General features: G+C 43.7%; 1 protein-coding gene and 1 pseudogene across 1 annotated transcript in view; both read left to right on the top strand.

Moving 5' to 3' along the window:
* Positions 1 to 11596, top strand: part of SSU72 (SSU72 homolog, RNA polymerase II CTD phosphatase) — a 99232-nt gene extending 87636 nt beyond the window's left edge. The window contains exon 5 of the mRNA XM_073602895.1: positions 9546 to 11596. Coding sequence (XP_073458996.1) covers positions 9546 to 9647 — 102 coding nt within the window. The 3' untranslated portion in view covers positions 9648 to 11596. The remainder of the gene's footprint in view (positions 1 to 9545) is intronic.
* A 3285-nt stretch (positions 11597 to 14881) lies between these two features.
* Positions 14882 to 15000, top strand: LOC141111523 (5S ribosomal RNA; annotated as a pseudogene).
* The last annotated feature ends 4684 nt before the right edge of the window (positions 15001 to 19684 follow it).

The raw sequence follows: 19684 nt of genomic DNA, 5'->3' as shown, positions 1-19684 counted from the left end.
AGGTAATTGGTGTCTGATATGCATTGTCTTGTGGCAAAATAGGCAATGCATATGCAGCTTCTCTATCTCTATTTGCTTGCTGCTTTGCCTAGGGCCTCATTCTGCCCTTGGCCTCATTCTCAATTGTGAGTGCATCTGTTTTCAATCAAATGTGAGTAGGGGTACCCTGCGATTAGCTGCAGGAATGAAGCCCCATTAAAAATAGTGAGAAAGCTGTTAGCTCCCACAGCTATTCACAGCCCCTCAAGGGGATGTAATCGCTCATGGAGCATATACCTGCGACTGATTGGCTCTGCATGCAGACAGTCTGTATCCAGGGACAAACATTCACAGGTAGTCGCTCCAAAAGTAAGCATCTGTGAATAGCTGCAGGAGCTATCAGATTTCCACTGTTTTCAATGGGGCTTTCCTCCTGCACTACTCACAGGGAACCCCTGCTGGATCTCCTGCATCTAATCGTAAAGGACTCTATTTGCAAGTGTGATTCCATTTGATAGTACTTGCAGTTCTATAACTGATAATAATCGCAGGGCGCTACTCTTTGGTTTACACTTAATCTTGCTAGATCTTGTTGTGTGGAACACAAGAAAAGTGCCTGCATTAAAAAACAACCAGCCAGATGTAAGTAGTATTTTAAAAGAAAACAAGGCATTTGTCTCCTTTTTTCAGTGTGGATACTTTCCATGTGACTGAGCTTCCTGCCCGCAGCTAATCGCAGTGAAACCTGCTGAGTCTCCTATGTTTAAGCAAAAACTACCCCATTTGCAAGCATGAATGGGCTCTGTTTTTTTTTTTTTTTTTTTTTTTGTATGATTTTTTTTTTTTAACAAAGTGTGTGACTGTACCAGCACTTCAGTTCATAAAGTGGGACAATCCGTACCTATAACAGCACATTGAGTATAAGAGCTACATCCAGTAAGATGAGGAGTATCCACTTCCAAACAATATACAAGTGCATCTCGTAAATTAACTTTTTGATGAGATTTTAATTTTATTTCAGTAATTCAATTCAAAAAGTAAAACTTGTATATTATATATAGTTGTGTTATACACAGAGCACATTTCTTTCTTTAAATTTTGATGATTATGGCTTACAGCTAGTGAAAACCCAAAATTCAGCATCTCATAAAATTAGAATATTTACATAAGACCAATAAAAAAAAAAAGATTTTTAATACAGAAATATTTGCTTACTGAAAAGTCTGTTCATGTACAGTATAGTATGCACTCAGTTCTTTGGTCGGGGCTCCTTTTGCATGAATTACTGCATCTATGCGGTGTGGCATGGAGGTGATCAGCCTGTGGCATGGCTAAGGTATTATGGAAGCCCAGGTTTCTTTGATAGTAACCTTCAGCTCATCTGCATTGTTGGGTCTGGTGTCTCTCATCTTCCTCTTGACAATACCCCACAAATTCTCTATGGGGTTTAGGTCAGGCGAGTAGGATGGCCAATCAAGCACAGCGATACCATGATCATTAAACCAGGTACTGGTACTTTTGCCATTGTGGGCGGGTGCCAAGTCCTGCTGGAAAACAAAATTAGCATCTCCATAAAGCTGGTCAGCAGAGAGAAGCATGAAGTGCTCTAGAATTTCCTGCGCTGACTTTGGACTTGATAAAACACAGGAGACCAACACCAGCAGATGACATGGCTCCCCAAATCATCACTGACTGGAAACTTCACACTGGACCTCATGCAACTTGGATTCTGTGCCTCTCCACTCTTCCTCCAGACTCTGGAACCTTGATTTCCAAACAAAATGCAAAATTTTCCAGTCTGTGATGATTTGGGGAGTCGTGTCATCTGCTAGTGTTGGTCCACTGTGTTTTATCAAGTCCAAAGTCAGCGCAGTCCTCTACCAGGAAATTCTAGAGCATTCCATGCTTCCCTCTGATGACCAGATTTATTGAGATGCTGATTTCATTTTCCAACAGGACTTGGCACCTTCCCACATTGCCAAAAGTACCAATACGTGGTTTAATGATCATGGTATCACTGTGCTTAATTGGCCAGCAAACTCTCCTGACCTAAACCCCATTGAGAATCTGTGGGGTATTGTCAAGAGGAATAATAAGGAAATTGGGAATGGCAGTGCGTGTAATGCCTGGTCTGACCAATCCGATAAGCAAACAAAGAAGACCTAGTGCTTTGGGCACAGCATACCCCTCAGGATTTTGAGGACAGACCAGGAGAGTATTTAAAAAAAATTCCTTCATTAGTTGACAAAATAATTGTACAGTAAAAATATTAAAATCAATAGTGTTTATACAAAATTGCAAAATATGGAGGTGACTGCCCTATGAAGTGGTGGCGGGCTAGTACACAGAACATAGAATGACGCCTGACATGTTTCAGACTAAATGTCCTTCTTCAAAGGCTTTGTGTCATCTATAGCATACATATTCTATAATGTAAACATATGTAGATCAGCGATCTCTGTGTAAAAACGATCTTATTTTGATTGTATTATGGGGTACAAAGTGAAGGCAACAGGCAGGTGCTACACAGGGCTGAGACAAAGAGTTGTAGCCGGGAGACAGAGGAATCAGAAGAGGGAGGGGGAGGGTAGACCGGGAGAAAGCGTAATCGGGAGAGGAAAAGAAGGAAGGGTGGAGAGAAGAAGGGGAGGGGGAAGGAAGAGGCAGAACAAGGAAAAGAGACCAAAAAGCATATGACCATTAGCATATAAAACAGATGCAGAGTCACATGAGCCCCAGGAATCTATCCAGGCTGACCAGATTTTTGTTGAATTTCCTAGGGCAGTTACAGTGGGGAAAATAATTATTGATCCCCTGCAGATTTTGCAAGTTTGCCCACTTACAAAGAAATTAAGGGTCTATAATTTTTATCATAGGTGTATTTTAAATTATAGAGACAGAATATTAACCAAAAATCCAGAAAAAACGCTTCATACAAATGTTATAAATTGAGTTGCAGTTCAGTGAGCATAAGAAGTATTTGATCCCCAAGCAAAACACGACTTAGTACTTGGTAGAGAAACTCTTGTTGGCCAGCATAGAGGAAGACTTTTCTTGTAGTGGGTTACGCAGTTTGTACACATCTCAGGAGGGATTTTGGTCCACTCTTTACAGATCTTCTCTAAATCCTTAAGGTTTCTTGGCTGTAGCATAGCAACTCGAAGTTTCATGTCCCTCCATACATTTTCTATATAATTAAGGTCTGGCGACTGGCTAGGCCACTCCATGGCTTTAATGCGGACCTTCAGTCATTTTTTAAACTTTCCATCTAATAAATCTTCTGCCCTTGTTTTAACTTTGGATAGTAAAACATTTTTTTTTCTGCCAGTAAATACATTATAGAGCCCACTTCCTGTTTCTTGTCTGGTCATTAGCTTAGGCTTATGATGTCATGTACAGCTCTCTCTCACTCTCGTGAGTTTGCCAGGAAGAGAGGGGAGATGAGTCATAAGAGGACCAATGAAAGCTGCAGAGCTGGAGGTGTGTGTCTGTGTAAATCCAGGAAATGAACAGGCAGCAGCTTCAGCTGCCCACAGTTAAAATGGCTGCAGCCAGACTTTGTGGGGGGAGATTTCTGCAGCATATTTGGCAAGTACAGAATCATAGTATATATAAAATAATATGCAAAGTGGTTGGAGGAAAGCTTCAGAATGGCACATATTTTTTTTTATTACAAATTATGTGAGCAGACTGCAGTTCCCCTTTTAATGTGCTTCTTCTTGAGCCACTCCTTTACTGCCTTGGCGGTATGTTTTGGGTCATTGTGATGCTGGAAGACCCATCTATGACGCATCTTCAGTGTTCTGGCTGAGGGAAGAAGGTTCTCATCCAAGATTTTACAATACATGGCCCCATCTATAGGCTCCTCAATGCGGCAAAGTCGGCCTGTACCTTTAGCAGAGAACCAGCCCCAAAACATAATATTTCCACCTCCGTGCTTGACTGTAGGGATGGTGTTCTTGGGGTCATATTTAGCATTTTTCTTCCTCCAAACACGGCAAGTCGAGTTAATGCCAAAGAGCTCAATTTTGGTCTCATCTGACCACAGTACTCTCTCCCAATCCTTCTCTGAATCATTTAGATGTTCATTGGCAAACTTCAGGCGGGCCTGTACATTTGCCTTCTTGAGGAGAGGGACCTTGCGGGCGCTGCAGGATTTTAATCCATGGCGGCCTATTATGTTTTACGAATGGTTTGTTTGGTGACTTTGGTCCCAACTGCCTTGAGATCATTCACAAGCTCCTCCTGTGTAGTTCTGGCCTGATTCCTCACTATTCTCATTATCATCCTTTCCCCATGAGGCGAAATCAGGCATGGAGTTCCAGACAGTTCCATTTGCGAAAAACAGTTGTCTCCTTCTCACCAAGCTTCTTGCTGATGGTCTTCTAGCTAATTCCAGCCTTGTCCAGGTCCACAATCTTGTCCCTGATGTCATTTGACCGCTCTTTGGTCTTGCCCATGATGGTGTATTTTATACACATAACGGGTTGTCGTTGGGAGCACCTTCTTAAATTGGCAGGACTAATCTGTGTACCACATGAGCACATGCTGTAGACAGTCTGTGAGAGCCAGAATTATTGTTGGGTGATAGGGGATCAAATACGTATTTTACTAACTGAGCTGCAACTCAATTTATAAAAATCATGTGTTTTTTCTGGATTTTTGGTTGATATTCTGCCTCTATCATTGATAACAATTCTAGACGCTTCATTTCCTTGTAAGTGGGCAAACTTACAAAATGCGCAGGGGATCAAATAATAACTTTTGCCACTATACGACTTTCGTAGGTCAACTTATATAAAGGCAATACTGCTTTGATGGCTGCACACCAGGAGGATACAGTAGTGGAGACTTGCACTTGAGCTGAATATCCCTTCGGCATAGGAGGCAAAAAACACAAAGTTTAGCATATTCGTATCCACCACCCCCAGCAGCAGCACCTTGGGTTCCAAGCTCAAAGCTAGATTGTACATATCATTAATGGCATTCAGGACAGAGGTCCAGGCGTGCAGGAACTCAGGGCATGTCCAGACCATGTGAAAGAACGTGCCCTCGGTAAGATGACATCTAGTACAAAAGGAACTAACTGAAGGCTATATGGCAGCCAAGCAAATGAGTATAGTAGGCTCTGTGAAGAAATTTCACCTGGATAAACCTGTCCTTGGAGACCACATTGCTAACATAGTGGCTTATACACTCATCCCAGTCCTCTTCCGACAATTCTGGTAGATTAGCTTGCCATTTGGAGAGAAGTTTACTCAATTTTACTGAGGGTGCAACAGAGAGTCGAAGGTATATTGATGACAAGGGCTTCCCTGTATGTCAGAAGATGTTCCAGCGGGTCAGAGTCCAGGGTGATAGGAGCAGGAAACTGCAAGGGCACCGCATGTCTAAGCTGTAAGTATTTAAATAGCATCCTATTGGGCAGGTGAAATTCTGCCTTAAGTTCTGCAAAGCTCTGCAGCCTGACATTGGATATGATGTACTTAAGACTCACTATCCCCTCCCCCCTAGTTGCCCACAGTTAAGGGTCAGGTAGCATGTTCAGATGGGGCAATGTGGGGTTAGCCTAAATGGGTAGATGAGGACAGAAGGTGTTAAGCTCACAGAATTGCACCCTTGCCTGCATCCAAACTGCGATGGTGGTCCTCATCGTGTGGGGTGGGCACGAAGACCCCAGAATACCAAGTCACTGAGAGTTGCATAGAAGCCCACAATAACTGTCTCCAGCGTGAGGCCAGAAGATATTTAATCCAAATAAATAATACTCACGCTATCCTACTAAGAAAATTCAACAATATGTAAGAGCAGCAGCTGTCAGCAGACAGACTTGTCAATGACCAAAATCCACTCACCGGCCACTTTATTAGGTACACCTGTTCAATTGCTTGGTAACACAAATTGCTAATCAGTCAATCACATGGTAGCAACTCAATGCATTTAGGCTTCTAGAATTGAAGAAAACTTGCTGAAGTTCAAACCGAGCATCATAATGGGGAAGAAAGGGGATTTAAGTGACTTTGAACATGGCATGGTCGTTGGTGCCAGACGAGCTGGTCTGAGTATTTCAAAAACTGACGATCTATTGGGATTTTCACGCACAACCATCTCTAGGGTTTACAGAGAATGGTCTGAAAAAGAGAAAATATTCAGTAAACAGCAGTGGATGAAAATGCCTTGTGGTCAGAGGTCACAGGAGAATGGGCAGACTGTTTTAAGATAAGGCAACAGTAACTCAAATAACCACTCGTTATAACCAAGGTATGCAGAATACCATCTCTGAACACACAACACATCGAACCTTGAAGCAGATGGGCTACAGCAGCAGAAGACCACACCGGGTTCCACTCCTGTCAGCTAAGAACAGGAAACTGAGGCTACAATTTGCACAGGCGCACCAAAATTGGACAATAGAAAATTGGAAAAACATTACCTGGTCTGATGAGTCTCGATTTAAGCTGCGACATTCAGATGGTAGATCAGAATTTGTTGTAAACAAGAAAGCATGGATCCATCCTGTGTATCATTGGTTCAGGCTGGTGGTGTAATGCTGTGGGGGATATTTTCTGCGCACACTTTGGGCCCCTTAGTACCAGTTGAGCATTGTTTGAACGCTGTGGCCTACCTGAGTAGGCTGACCATGTCCATCCCTATGACTACAGTGTTACCCATCTTCGGATGACTACTTCCAGCAGGATAATGCACCATATCACAAAGCTCAAATCATCTCAAACTAAATTCTTGAACATGACAATGATTTCACTGTTCTCCAGTGGCCTCCACAGTTACCAGATCTCAATCCAATAGAGCACCTTTGGGATGTGGTGGAACGGGAGATTTGCATCATGGATGTGCAGCTGACAAATCTGCAGCAACTGCTTGATGCTATCATGTCAATATGGACCAAAATCTCTGAGGAATGTTTCCAACACCTTTGTTGAATCTATACCATGAAGAATTATGGCAGTTCTGAAGGCAAAAGGGAGTCCAACCCGGTACTAGCAAGGTGTACCTAATAAAGTGGCTGGAGAGTGTATTTGTATGCAAACATGGGGCAAAGACAGAGCTTATAACTTAATTGTGCAACATAAGCAATAAATCGGTGAACCGATAAACTATAATAGGTCCACATAAATATATGTACTCTGCCTATCACAAGACACACGTGCTTCAAAGGACAAAACTGTGTGTACCAGTCTACCACACACCGCACTCACCGCACTCACCAGACCATATTGACCCCTTGACCCCAGCAACAAGCAAGTCAAAAAGCGCTTTATTGGACTGGATGTTCCCCAAACTTGGTTCAATCCGGTTCAGAAGATATGTCAATAAATTGGATCCTCCATCAGGTTTACTCCGCTTTCTGCCAAAAGATGTCTACAGCACGGGCTTAGTTTGCCAGGAGGGCATCCATGGACATCCTCCTGTGATAGCGCTACCTGCACGCCCCCTGCAGTTCTTTCAGACTCAGCTGATCACAGATCGGGTTAAAGGGCCAATCACAGTGGCCCTTTACCACGTGATCAGCTGTGGCCAATGACAGCTGATCACAGGATGTAAACACAAGCCGGTTATCAGCTTTTCTTTCCTCACGCTGAAGCGTGAAAAGGGACAGCTGCACTGATAATCAGGGCACTGGTTATCATTGTCTTGATTATAGGTGCAGTCCCACCAGTGCTGCCAGTATCACTTATCAGTAACGCCTTATTAGTGCAGCCCCATTAGCACACATCAGTAAAGGAGAAAAATTACCCGTTTGCAAAATTTTCTAACAAACTATGAAATTTTTTTTTTTTTTTTTAAATGTTGTGTCTTTTTTAGTTTGTTTAGCAAAAAATAAAAACCCAGTGGTGATTAAATACTAAAAAAAATAGCGCTAAAAGCTGGAATTTGGCCTGGGCAGGAAGGGGGAAGAAGTGCCCAGTAGGCAAGTTGTTAAATTTTCTCGAATCGCCAAACATGTACAGTGAGATCATCAAAAGGGAGAGAAGAGGAAGCCTCTCATAGTTTAATATATTCTTTAAAAAAACCCTGCATAAGATATGCACTGCAAGAGTGCAAAAGAGCATCAAAGATATGTGTAAACAGTAGAAACACAGGCCCTCAAAAATTATACAGGGGAAACTTTGTTGTGCGCTCCAACATGTGTTCTAAGAAAGCAGAAGTGACGTAACCTGGAAGTCCTGCCCTACTCATTTCTTTGTATGCGTGCAGCGTCCTCAGGAGCAGAGCACCCCTGCTCCTGAAGATGTTGCTACACATGTCAAAATTCTTAGGGAGAGACTTCTGGTTATAGTACTTCCGCTTTCTTGGAATGCACGCTGGAGGGCACAGCAAAGTGCCCGGTGTATAGTTTCTGGAGGCCTGCGTTTCTACTGTTTACACTCTAAGTGCATATCTTTTATGCTCTTTTGCGCTCTTGCGCAAGCTATCTCTCTATTGATGGTTGATCTGTTGTCCAATCAAGCTACAGGTGCAGAGGTAACACCCTTGTATTCCTTAACTGTTAAAGAGAAAAAAAGTGTCACTCTACAGGTTGTGCTGCCTGGTAGAGAGGTATTAAAGAGGAGCTCCAGTCTCCCCCCAAAAAAATTAAGTCAGCAGCTACAAATACTGATTTTTAATATAAGGATACCACCTGTCCAGGGATCCAGCGATGTCTTCACCAGAGCCGATTCTTTAATCGGCTTTGGGTGCAGGCACCAGCATCTTAGGTAAGGGAAACCGACAGTAAAGCCTTCTGGCTTCACTGCCGGTTTTCCTACTGCGCGTGCAGTGACTGGTCCCGCAGTCGTCTGAGACTCCCGCACAGATTGCCGCAGCGATCTGACCGGAAGTAAGAGCAAGTACCTGTCAAAGCCAAGTGGAATTTCCGCTTTTGGGTGAAGTTCCGCTTTAATCACCAAATCAGCTGCACAGAATTATTATTCCTGGCAGATAAGACCATGCACATGTATTTTCCTGTGTAAATATCGACGTATTTGCTGGAGTTCAGCTTCAATCATGAGTAAATGCATTGCAAACACTTTTTGGTTGCGCAGAAGGCTGCATTCCCACCTGGGCGTTTTGAATCGTGGGCAAATTTGCCATAATTCTGCCCACGATTTTAAAACGCCCAGGTGTGAATGACAAATCACACAATGCACTTTTTCAGATGCCTTTCATTTGAATGGCACCTAAAAACATGGTGCGGTTCTACCGCGATTGTCGTTCAATAAATTTAATTGTGGCAAACCGCATCCCGGGAAGCTTGTCGCCCAAAAAAAGTTCAGGAGCTTCTTTTGGGTGACATGCTTCAAATGAATGACATCTGAAATGTTCGTTGTGCGATTTATCACACCTAGGTGTTTTGAAATTGCGGCAAATCTGCTCCCAGTTCAAAACGCCCAGGTGTGAATGCAGCCAAATTGTGGTGTTGCAGTCACTGCAAGTATCTTCTTCCCCAGGAAGTAATGATTACAGACACTATTCCAATGCATATGATTAATCTGTGAATGTTTACTTATATTGATATTGTATTTTTATGCACGCTTTTTAAGTATGGCCATCTCTTAATATTACAGATACAACACACAGAAGATATGGAAAATGAAATTGATGAACTGTTACAAGATTTTGAAGACAAAAGCGGCCGAACCTTCCTTCATACTGTCTGCTTTTATTGATGCAAGTCCAGCCAAGCCTTATTCTATCTACATTATATCATCATATTTCTGAAAAACAAAATTGTACAAAAGAAAACCATTTTTTTTTTTGTTTCATTTTGGTTTTGTTTCCACCCTCTTGTGTTTCTCCTGCAAAGTGTTTTCCTTCAGGTATTTTGTCCAAAACAAGCAGGGATGTACAAATGTTTGTGTGTATATATGGAAAAGAAAATATAGACTGAAAGATGTATATCAAAAAAAGAAGAAAAAAAAAAGGATTTCTTATGATTGTGCTGAATAAGTATTATTTTAACTTTTTTTTTTTTTTTTTTAAAGAAATGAGCGTTTGTATCTGGAGGAAGACTTTTTTGATTTGGTGCTAGTTACATTTAGACTCCTTACTGTCAGAGGGTAACAGCACTTTGGTAGGTCTGTGGTCAGGTCCGGTAATAACACTGATGGAGAACTTCAGGCAAAACACTAATTCAAGGAATAGATGATCAGTAGAAATAACAGATTATTTTGTGTGCATTTTCTTTGAATACATGGATAGAGAAGGTCTCATCAGATTTCGGCATGCTATAGCTCAAAGGGCTGCTTGTAGAATGAGAAATTCTGAGCATATTTGGGACAAGGCATATCTGCCGTTTTTAGTTTGGCCTTCAACATACACTATGTAGCCAAGTGTTTGTGGACAAGATTTTAAAATGTGTCTGTGAGAATTTGTGCCTGTTCAGCCAAAAGAGCATTTGTGGGGTTGGATATTGATGTTGAAAAGACTTGGCATTCCAGTTTATCCTCAGTAGGGTTGAGGTCAGAGCTATGTGCAGGCCACACTATACTCATTAAAGCAATTCTAAAGGTGTTTGGTATTAAGTAAAAAAAAAAAAAAAAAATGTTATACTTGCCTGCTCTGTATAATGGTTTTGCACAGAGCAGCCCCGATCCTCCCCTTATCGGGTCCCCCGCTGGTGCTCCTGTCCCTTTCCTCTTGTTTGGGGGCTCGCTCCCGAGCTGCATTCCTGTGAATGGACATTGTCCATTTACACACAGAGTGCTGAACGGTCCTGCCCACACGCTCTCTGCCAATGAAAAAGAGACCCGGGAAAGCTGCTGCTCACGTACACGCCACTAGATTGAGATGGGGCTCGGGTAGCTAGGTGGGGGGGGGCTGCAACCAAGAGTTTTCTTACCTTAATGCATATAATGCATTAAGGTACAAAAACCTTCTGCCTTTTATAATCACTTTAAACCATGTGTTTATGGAGCTGGCTACACAGGAGCGCAGTCTTGCCAGAACAAAAAAGGACCTTCACCCAAAACTGTTACCACAAAATTGAAAGCACACAGTTGTATAGAATGTCTTTGCTGTAGCATCAAAAGTACCTCTTATTATTAAAGCCTGAACTCAGTCATTTGGAGGGGTTTCCACATGTGGCCATATAGTAGATGTGATTGTCAGGTGTCAACAGACATTTGGTCATATAGTGTACATAGTAATCGTGTATACTTTGTGCTCTCGAACAAAGTAGACACACCCCAAATCCATGCTAATATTTAGTGTGCTAGCTTAGCTGGCAACTGAAGCTGCTTGAATTTAATAGCAGTTTTTTTATGCCAGTGGTTTCTCACATAACACAGAGGTAAAAGTTCTTTATTGAGTTAATTGCTCTGTGTTCTCAGTGTGGAAAACAACAGGAGCCGCTGATCCTTTCACAAATGCTCTCTGACAAAATCTTGTGCGATACCGCTCCTAAATTCCAGTTACAGGACTTCTGAAGCTAATAGATAAAACAAAGAAGGTACTGTAGTTGTGACCTGATATTATGCAAATTATTTTTATTGTGGATAATTTAATTTTATTTGTGTGTGCTGACTGAAGTTCTCATTCAAGTAGTTTATGGCGGATTACAAATATGAATGCTAATATCTGTAATATAATAGTTAATAAATTGGAAATGTATGCAAAAGATGGTGTGAAGTTTTTTTTTCTGTTTATTTTGATGCCTAATTGCATCTGTGATTGAAAGTCCTTACCCCTTCCCGCCCATCCTATTGTAAAATGACGGCCGGGCAGGAGCACTGCTGTTCTGGGAGGATGTCATATGACCGGTGCAATCTGTCACCGGACACGGCTGAAGACAGATCACTGACAGCCCGCTACTGGTACCATGTGACCGCTGTGGACAATCGCAGCAGATTACATGATGGTTTTACACAATGAAAGGCTTTGTTACATGGCTTTCATTGTGTACTATTGTGATGAGTTCTGTGGTCACAGTCATTACATGGTACAGACAGGGCCAATAACAGCCCATCTGTACCATGTGATCAGCTGTGACCAATCGCATCTAATCATAATAGTAAACACTGAGTAGTTTTCATTCAGAAAAAATGGTTGCTTATAACTGTAAAATGCAGTTGCAGTTATTAGCAATTGTGTGTAAAAAAAAAAAAAAAAAATCCTGATCACCTCCCCAGAGTAGTACAGTGTTACTGTGGTAACACTGTATTGCTCTGGTCACTGTATGTAAAAAAACAAAAAATTGTAAGAAAAAAATGTAATAAATGAAAAAAAAAAATGTAAAACATAAATATTTATTAAAACATTTTTCTTTTTCATACATCATGGCACACAGAGTTAGGCTAATATTCATTACCTGCTGGGTTATACTTCATCTCCAGGTGAATGGACACTGGTAGACCAAAAGTCTTTAGACATGAAGTGATCCCCTATATATAACCCCTCCCATACAGGAAGTACTTCAGTTTTCTTAATCGTACATCATGGGACACAGAGCCATTGTAATTACTATGTGGGTTATAGGCCACCTTTAGGTGATGGACACTGGTACACCCTAAGACAGGAAGTCCACTCCCTATATAACCCCTCCCACTACTGGGAGTACCTCAGTTTTTTTGCCAGTGTCTTAGGTGTTGGTCACGAGTAAAGATGTGCTGTGCTGAGCTCCACTGGGGCTAGCTATGCAGCTGGATCCATTCAAAGTGTCTTTTTAGGTCGAATTGAATGGTACCCGGGCCTCGTGGCGGAAGAAACGAGGTTTAGCCATAACGCTTCTTTCTAGAGAGCTGGACCCCGAGATCCAGTGCTTTAAGTTTTTTCAGCCATAAGTTTTTTTCTGGCGGGGTGCTATTACGGGTCCAGGAGTGCAAATCCCCCAATTAAAAAGGGGGCCCCAGTTCCTGAAGGTTTTTTAAACTGAGCCCACCATGAGAGGTGAAGATTGGGTCTGTTGGTTTTACCACAGAAATCCCTGCGGCGAGAAAGGTAAGTGGAGACTTCTAAAGAATTTTAAAGTTTCTTATGAATTGTCTCCTTTAAAAAGTAAATGTTGTCATGCCTAAAAGTCAGTACTGGGGGGCTGTATAGAGCACGTACCTTGTCATGCTTTCTGAGATCATGCTGTGTCGGCAGAAGCTGCAGCTTCCTCTGGCTAGCAGTCACAGGACTCCGGTAAGATATGGGGGGGGGGGTTCTAAAAAAAATACCCCCACCCGGACAAAAGCTCTCCCCCCGCTTTCTGAGTAGAGGGAGAAGCCAGAACCATCAGCGGAAGCCGCTCCATTCTCCACCGCCTCTGTACGGTGCTTTGTCACAGCCCTCCCCCCACACACACGCCGATCCTGTTGGATATCGAGAAAACTCTCTTTTTTGAAAAGAGGAGGGGGGACACGGTGGGAACACGGAGTGGGCGTGGCTTAGCGCGGTGTTGGCGTGCAGCAACATCCAGCGCAGGGGTACTTTTTAAAAGGCTCAATTGTTTGCTGACTGCAGCTGTCGGAGACACAAAAGCTAAAAAGGGGCATGTAAGTGGTGACACAGGTAGTCCTTTGGCACATTTACTGAAGCATCAGGCTGAGCGTTAATAGCAGCGACAGTTTCTGGACTATTTGCTCAAGCAGTGAATGCGATTTCTTCCGGTAGTACCTCTGCATTTGTGCATCGGGCTATGGTCAGAAGGGGAGGTAGAAACACCCCAAAAAAGGGCTCAAAGGGGACTCCTTCAAGCTCTAAACAGCCTAAGCTCATCTCCACAATGGCATCCTCCCCTGAGAGGGGGTGGCAGGGCTATCAAATATTGCAATTATTTTCAATACTGCAGCCCCTGTCTATATTACTGGAGAGGGTTTTTTCCTCGAGCCATAATAGGATTGGCTAGCGGCTTTAATCGCATCCCAGAATGTGATAAAATGGGACAGGTCTCTTTCCATTACCCAGGACCCTCAACCTGGGGATCTGGGGGTGGGAGAAGATAAATTTCCCTCAGGGGACTGTGGAGAGACTAATGACTCCTCTTCTGAGGGGTCAAATCCACGGGGATCAGCTTCACAATCTGAAAGATTGATGGTGCATTTTTGCTACTCGTCATTGAGTCGGTTGATATGCCCACTTTTTGTTTGGGTTCACTAAAAGCCTCCCCAAGCTGTGCATGCCTTTCCTGTCCATTTATTGCTGGAAAGGCTTATGTATTCTGAGTGGGATCACCCAGATAAGCATTTTTTTTTTTCCTCCTATAACACTTTATCCTATGGGGGAAAATTCACTAAGAAGTGGAAGATACCAGCAATTGTCGCTGCTATATCCTCTGTGAATGAAAGTTTGACTTGTCCGATAGACAATGCTCAGATGCTTAGGGATCCAACAGATAAGAAGTTGGAATTCCTATTATAACAAAAAAAAAAAAACATTTTCTCTGATGACTCAACCTGCATTAGCAGCAATTGGTGTATGTCAATCATTGAGAGGCCAGTTTAAACAGGTGCTCAAGGTTATTCCTGATCAGTAGGCCAGGATTTAGCTGAATTACCAGTGGCATTATGTTTGGCAATAGACACCATGAGAGATTATATTCTTCAAGCCTTACGCTTGGGCTGGTGCATAGGCATAGAATCTTGTGGTTGAAAGATTGGTCAGCCGAAGCGTCATGCAGAGCTCCTGGCTAATTTTCCTTTTTGATAAACAGCTGTTTTGGGATGATTTGGATAAATGCATCCAAAAAAATTTCTAATGGAAAAAGTACCCTTTTGCTAGTTAGGAAGAGGAGTAATCGTATTTCATTTAAACAAGCTCCTTCTCCAGTGCCAGGAGCATCTGCCTCCAGGCAGTCACGAAGGCCGCCTCCATCAAGTTTAAGAGAGGAATTGGAGCCTCCTTATGAGGGGGCGCCCCCACTCGTTGGAGTGGGGGGAAGACTTCTGCAGTCCTCACAGTTCTGGTAGGAAGAGTGTCGGGAGCCTACGGCCACATCACCCTGAAAGCGCCCGATCTCTTCTGATCTCAGAGGCTAAGCAGGGTCGGGCCTGGTGAGTACCTGGATGGGAGACAACCTGGGAATATCAGGTGCAGTAGGCTGCGGATGGGTGACTTCCTCAATAACTCTAGGGTACAAACTTGAGTTCCGAAAGTCCCCATCTCCTCATTTTCTTTGATTCCAGAGGAAAAGAAGTCTCTCTTTCAAGCATTGGACTATGTTTTGTCTCAAAAAATTGATCGTAGTGGTTCCCATGCAAGAGCAGGGATTGGGGTTTTATTTAAACCTTTTCACGGTACCAAAACCAAATGGGTTTGTCAAACCCATTCTAGATCTCAAAGATCTAAACCGGTTTCTGAATATCCGCTCTTTTTGCATGGAGTCAATCCGATCAGTGGTCTCCGTCCTACAACGTGGAGAGCTTCTGGCGTCAATAGACATCAGGGATGCATACCTCCATGTACCTATATTTCCCGCTCACCAGAAATATAAGTTTTGAGGTAAAAAATCTTCGTTTTCAGTTTATAGTTTTGCCTTTCGGTCTAGCTACTGCACCTCGAGTATTTACAAAGGGCCTGGCCCCTCCTGTAGCCGGATAAAGGGCCCAAGGTATAACGATTATAGCTTACCTAGACGATCTGCTCTTGATAGACCAGTTGGTAGCCCGCTTAGACCAAAGTACGATCTACAGTCAACTACCTGGAATACCTAGGTTGGATTCTCAACCTAGAGAAATCCTCCTTAAAAAAAACTATCAAGGAGATTAGAATACCTGGGTCTGATTATTGATACAGCCCAGAAAAGGGTATTCTTGCCCCAGGCAAAGATCAGGGCCATAAAGGAACTGATTCAGGTGGTCAAGGCAAAGAAGAATCCTTCTATTTGACTTTGCATGAGGTTGTTGGGAAAGATGGTGGCTTCATTCAAAGCCTTTCCTTATGCTCAGTTTCATTTGAGGCTGCTGCAAAACAGTATCTTTTCAGCTTGGAACAAGAAGATCCTAGCTCTAGATTTCCCAATGTATCTGCCTCCAGGGTGTGCCGAAGCCTCAGTTGGTGGTTAATAACCAAGAATCTGCAGAAGGGAAAATCTTTCCTACCAGTTGCCTGGAAGATGGTAAAAATGACCTTGCCCATCAACATTCTAGAGATCCAGGCAGCGTGCTTGGCCCTGAGGGCCTGAACGTTCAGGTTATGGAATTGTCCTGTCAGGATCCAATCCGACAATACCACAGTAGTGGCCTATATCAATCACCAAGGGGGGCACAAGAAGTCGTGCGGCCCAGAGAGAGATGAATCATATCTTAACTTGGGCAGAAAACAATGTACCTTGCCTATCGGCAGTCTTTATTCCGGGAATAGAAGATTGGCAGGCGGACTACTTGAGTCACCAGCAGTTGTTCCTGGGGGAATGTTCCCTTCACCCCGATATCTTCCTGGCAATGCGCCGAAGATGGGGGATCCCAGACGTAGATCTGTTTGCGTCCAGGTTCAACAATAGAATCGACAACTTTGTGTCAAGAACAAGGGATCCACTAGCATGCGGAACAGATGCCTTAGTATTCCCGGGGAATCAGTTCTCACTGATTTATGCTTTTCCTCCTATTCTGCTGCTTCCACGACTGCTTCACAGGATCAAGCAAGAAGGGAAATCAGTGACTCTTGTGGTCTGGAAGATCTTGGTATGCAGAGATCATAAAGATGGCGGTAGGGAACTCATGGACCCTACCACCACGTCCAGACCTTCTCTTGCAAGGTCCGGTATTCCATTCTACCTTACAAACGCTAAATTTAATAGTTTGGCTATTGAGTCCCACATTCTGAAGAGGCGTGGGCTGTCAGGTCCAGTGGTATTTACCTTGGTTAATGCAGAGAAGCTAGCTGGCTTCCAGAATGATAGATTATAGAGTCTGGAAAGCATATGTCTCCTGCTGTGAATCCAGGGGTTGGCACCCCAGGAAGTATGTCATAAGTAGAATTCTTGACTTCCGTAGATGGGGTTAGAAATTAAGCTGGCCTTGTGTACTATCAAAGGCTAGGTTTCGGCCTTATCGGTATTATTTCAACAACCATTTGCTTTGCATTCTTTGGTTCGTAGCTTATTCAGGGGGTAACGCAGCTTAATCCTCCGGTTAAGTCAACCCTGAACCCCTGGAACTTGAATTTAGTTCTGTCGGCATTGCTGAAACAGCCTTTTTGAGCCAATACAGCATATTCCCTTGGTCCTTTTGACAAGGAAACTCATTTTCTGGTAGCCATATCTTCTACAAGAAGGGTATCAGAGTTGGCTGCTCTTTCTTGTAAAGAGCCATATTTGATTATTCACAAGGATAAGGTATTGCAACCTCATCCTAACTTTCTACCGAAGGTAGTGTCTAGTTTTTATCCGAACCAGGATATTGTTCTACCTTCATTTTTCCCCGAACCCTGTTCTACAGAAGGAAAATTACTACATTCTCTTGATGTGGTGAGAGCACTCAAGGTCTACTCGAAGGCGACTGCCATAGGTGTGCGCAGGCTATTGCATTAGGGTGTGCACCCCCAAAGCTCAAACACACATGCATGTGTGTGTATGTATGTGTACTGACTACATTGTGCTTAGCTTCTCCTGGTAGGCTGAATCCTGTCCCACACTGCAGGCTGTGTTTAGTTCTCCCTCTCCTGCCTTCTGTTGCAAAGTCAAATAAGGCACGCTGGGGAAGGGGGCTAGGCAGTGTAGTTACCATTGGCTAAGGAGGCAGCAGAGATGTGGAGCAAGCCTCTGGCTTTTTACAGACACTACATGGTTGGCAACCTTGGTGATTGGGGTGTGCCCAGGCATACCTGGCACACCCCCTGCGCACGCCTATGGCGACTGCTCAGATTAAAAAAACTGATGTTTTGTTGTGTTGCCTGAAGGTCCTAGAAAAAGGACAGGCAGCATCGAAATCTACTATTTCTAAATGGATTCAGCAAGTATCTGTTCAGGCTTATGGTTTAAATAGGAGGATTCCACCCTCTCAAATCAAAAGCGCACTCCACTAGGACTGTTAGTGCTTCATGGAAGTGCATCACCAAGCTTCCATGGTTCAAAGCTGCAAGGCCTCAACTTGGTCTTCAGTACATACATTTACCAGATTTTATCAGGTGAATGTAAAAAGGCATGAGGATATCGCCTTTGGGCGTGTGTGCTGCAGGCAGCTGTATAAATCCTCTAGTCTCATGTTGCCCTAGTTCTGTTGTATCTCCCTCCCCTCAGTTGGCATTGCTCTGGGACATCCCACATCGTAATTACTATGGCTCTGTGTCCCGTGATGTATGATTAAGAAAATAGGATTTTTATGACAGCTTACCTGTAAAATCCTTTTCTTTGAAGTACATCACAGGACACAGAGGTCCCTCCCCTCTTTCTGGTATACATGTGTATTGCTTTGTTACAAAAACTAAGGTACTCCCAGTAGTGGGAGGGGTTATATAGGGAGTGAACTTCCTGTCTTAGGGTGTGCCAGTGTCCATCACCTGAAGGTGGCCTATAACCCACATAGTAATTACTATGGCTTTGTGTCCCGTGATGTACTTCAAAGAAAAGGATTTTACAGGTAAGCTGTTATAAAAATCCTATTTTTTACCAGTGTCTGCAAGGTGGATGGCACAGTTGTTGGAGCTCTCTGAGCTCCAGGTGTCTAGTGCCACAAACAGTTCTTACATGAATCAAGGGATTGACCGATCGAATCCATTTGACACAGGCTTTATATGCTTAGATAAATGGTACCCAAGCCTTGCAAAGAAGACTCTAGATCCTGCGAGGTTTTGCCTGTAATGCGGTCTCTGGGTGCTAGACCCTGCGAAGTGGAATCCTGGACACCATAGCGCTAAGGCATTCCTGCAGGGTGCTGTACAGGTCCAAGGGAGTGGACCCTAAACATGAAAAGGGTACCCAGTCCTTGAAAGGTCCTCAAGTGACAGGAACCCGCCGTGAAGGGTGAAGATGGGGCTCTTAGTTTCTAAGCTGCCCTGCGCCTGGACGGGTAAGTGAAACACCTTTATTTAATATTGTGGGGTGTCCCAGTGATTGTTATAATCAGTCAATCTAGCTAGAGGCTGGCTGTGTGCGGTGACCAGACGGGGGAGTTTTGGACTAGCTGTGGGTGTTTACAAAGTGTACCTTTTTTTGCTTGTGTCTGGCTGTTTTTTACCTGTATGATGGCGCACTACCGTGCGGCATTTCGCCTTGGTTCGTCGTGGCGCACATGCATTCACAAAAGCGCTGCTGGGCTCAGCAGTTTGTTTGGCGGCCATGGCACACGCGGCTTGGCCGCACATGCGCCGTAGCCTTTATCTGGGCATATGAAGATTTGTGTCATGCGCGAATACAGCCATGCCAGGGCAGCACACGCACAGAGCTTTCCAGCACACAGCCAGCTTATTTAAGCTGTGTATGCCAAGCATGCAGTGCTTCCAGAAGGCAGCTGTGGGACACAGAACAGGCTCTGAACCAGGCATTTGCAGCGGTTCATTTTCTCTTTACCCGGGTCACGTGAGTCACCAGGAGTTGCTTGGCGGCTAAAGGTGCTTAGTAGGATTGTTTCGTAGGGGCTTGGTGAGCCCTATTAAAGGGTCTCCCTTCTGAGGTGTTTTAATACTACACCCAGGTGCTCCCTTTTTGTGGCTAGTAAATGCCTTCAAAAAAGAGGAGTGGGACTAATACTACAAGGGAAGGGCACACCTATGTCATCAGCAGTTCCTGATGAACCTAGTCATATCCCTAGTGTTGTATCCCCTGAAGGACCAGAGGCTTCCGGGCAAT

Source organism: Aquarana catesbeiana, linkage group LG10, assembly GCF_042186555.1.
Source record: "Aquarana catesbeiana isolate 2022-GZ linkage group LG10, ASM4218655v1, whole genome shotgun sequence".
Lineage (NCBI taxonomy): Eukaryota > Metazoa > Chordata > Amphibia > Anura > Ranidae > Aquarana > Aquarana catesbeiana.
The sequence above is the reverse complement of the archived record's forward strand: the minus strand, read 5'-3'. Positions and strand labels throughout refer to the sequence as shown.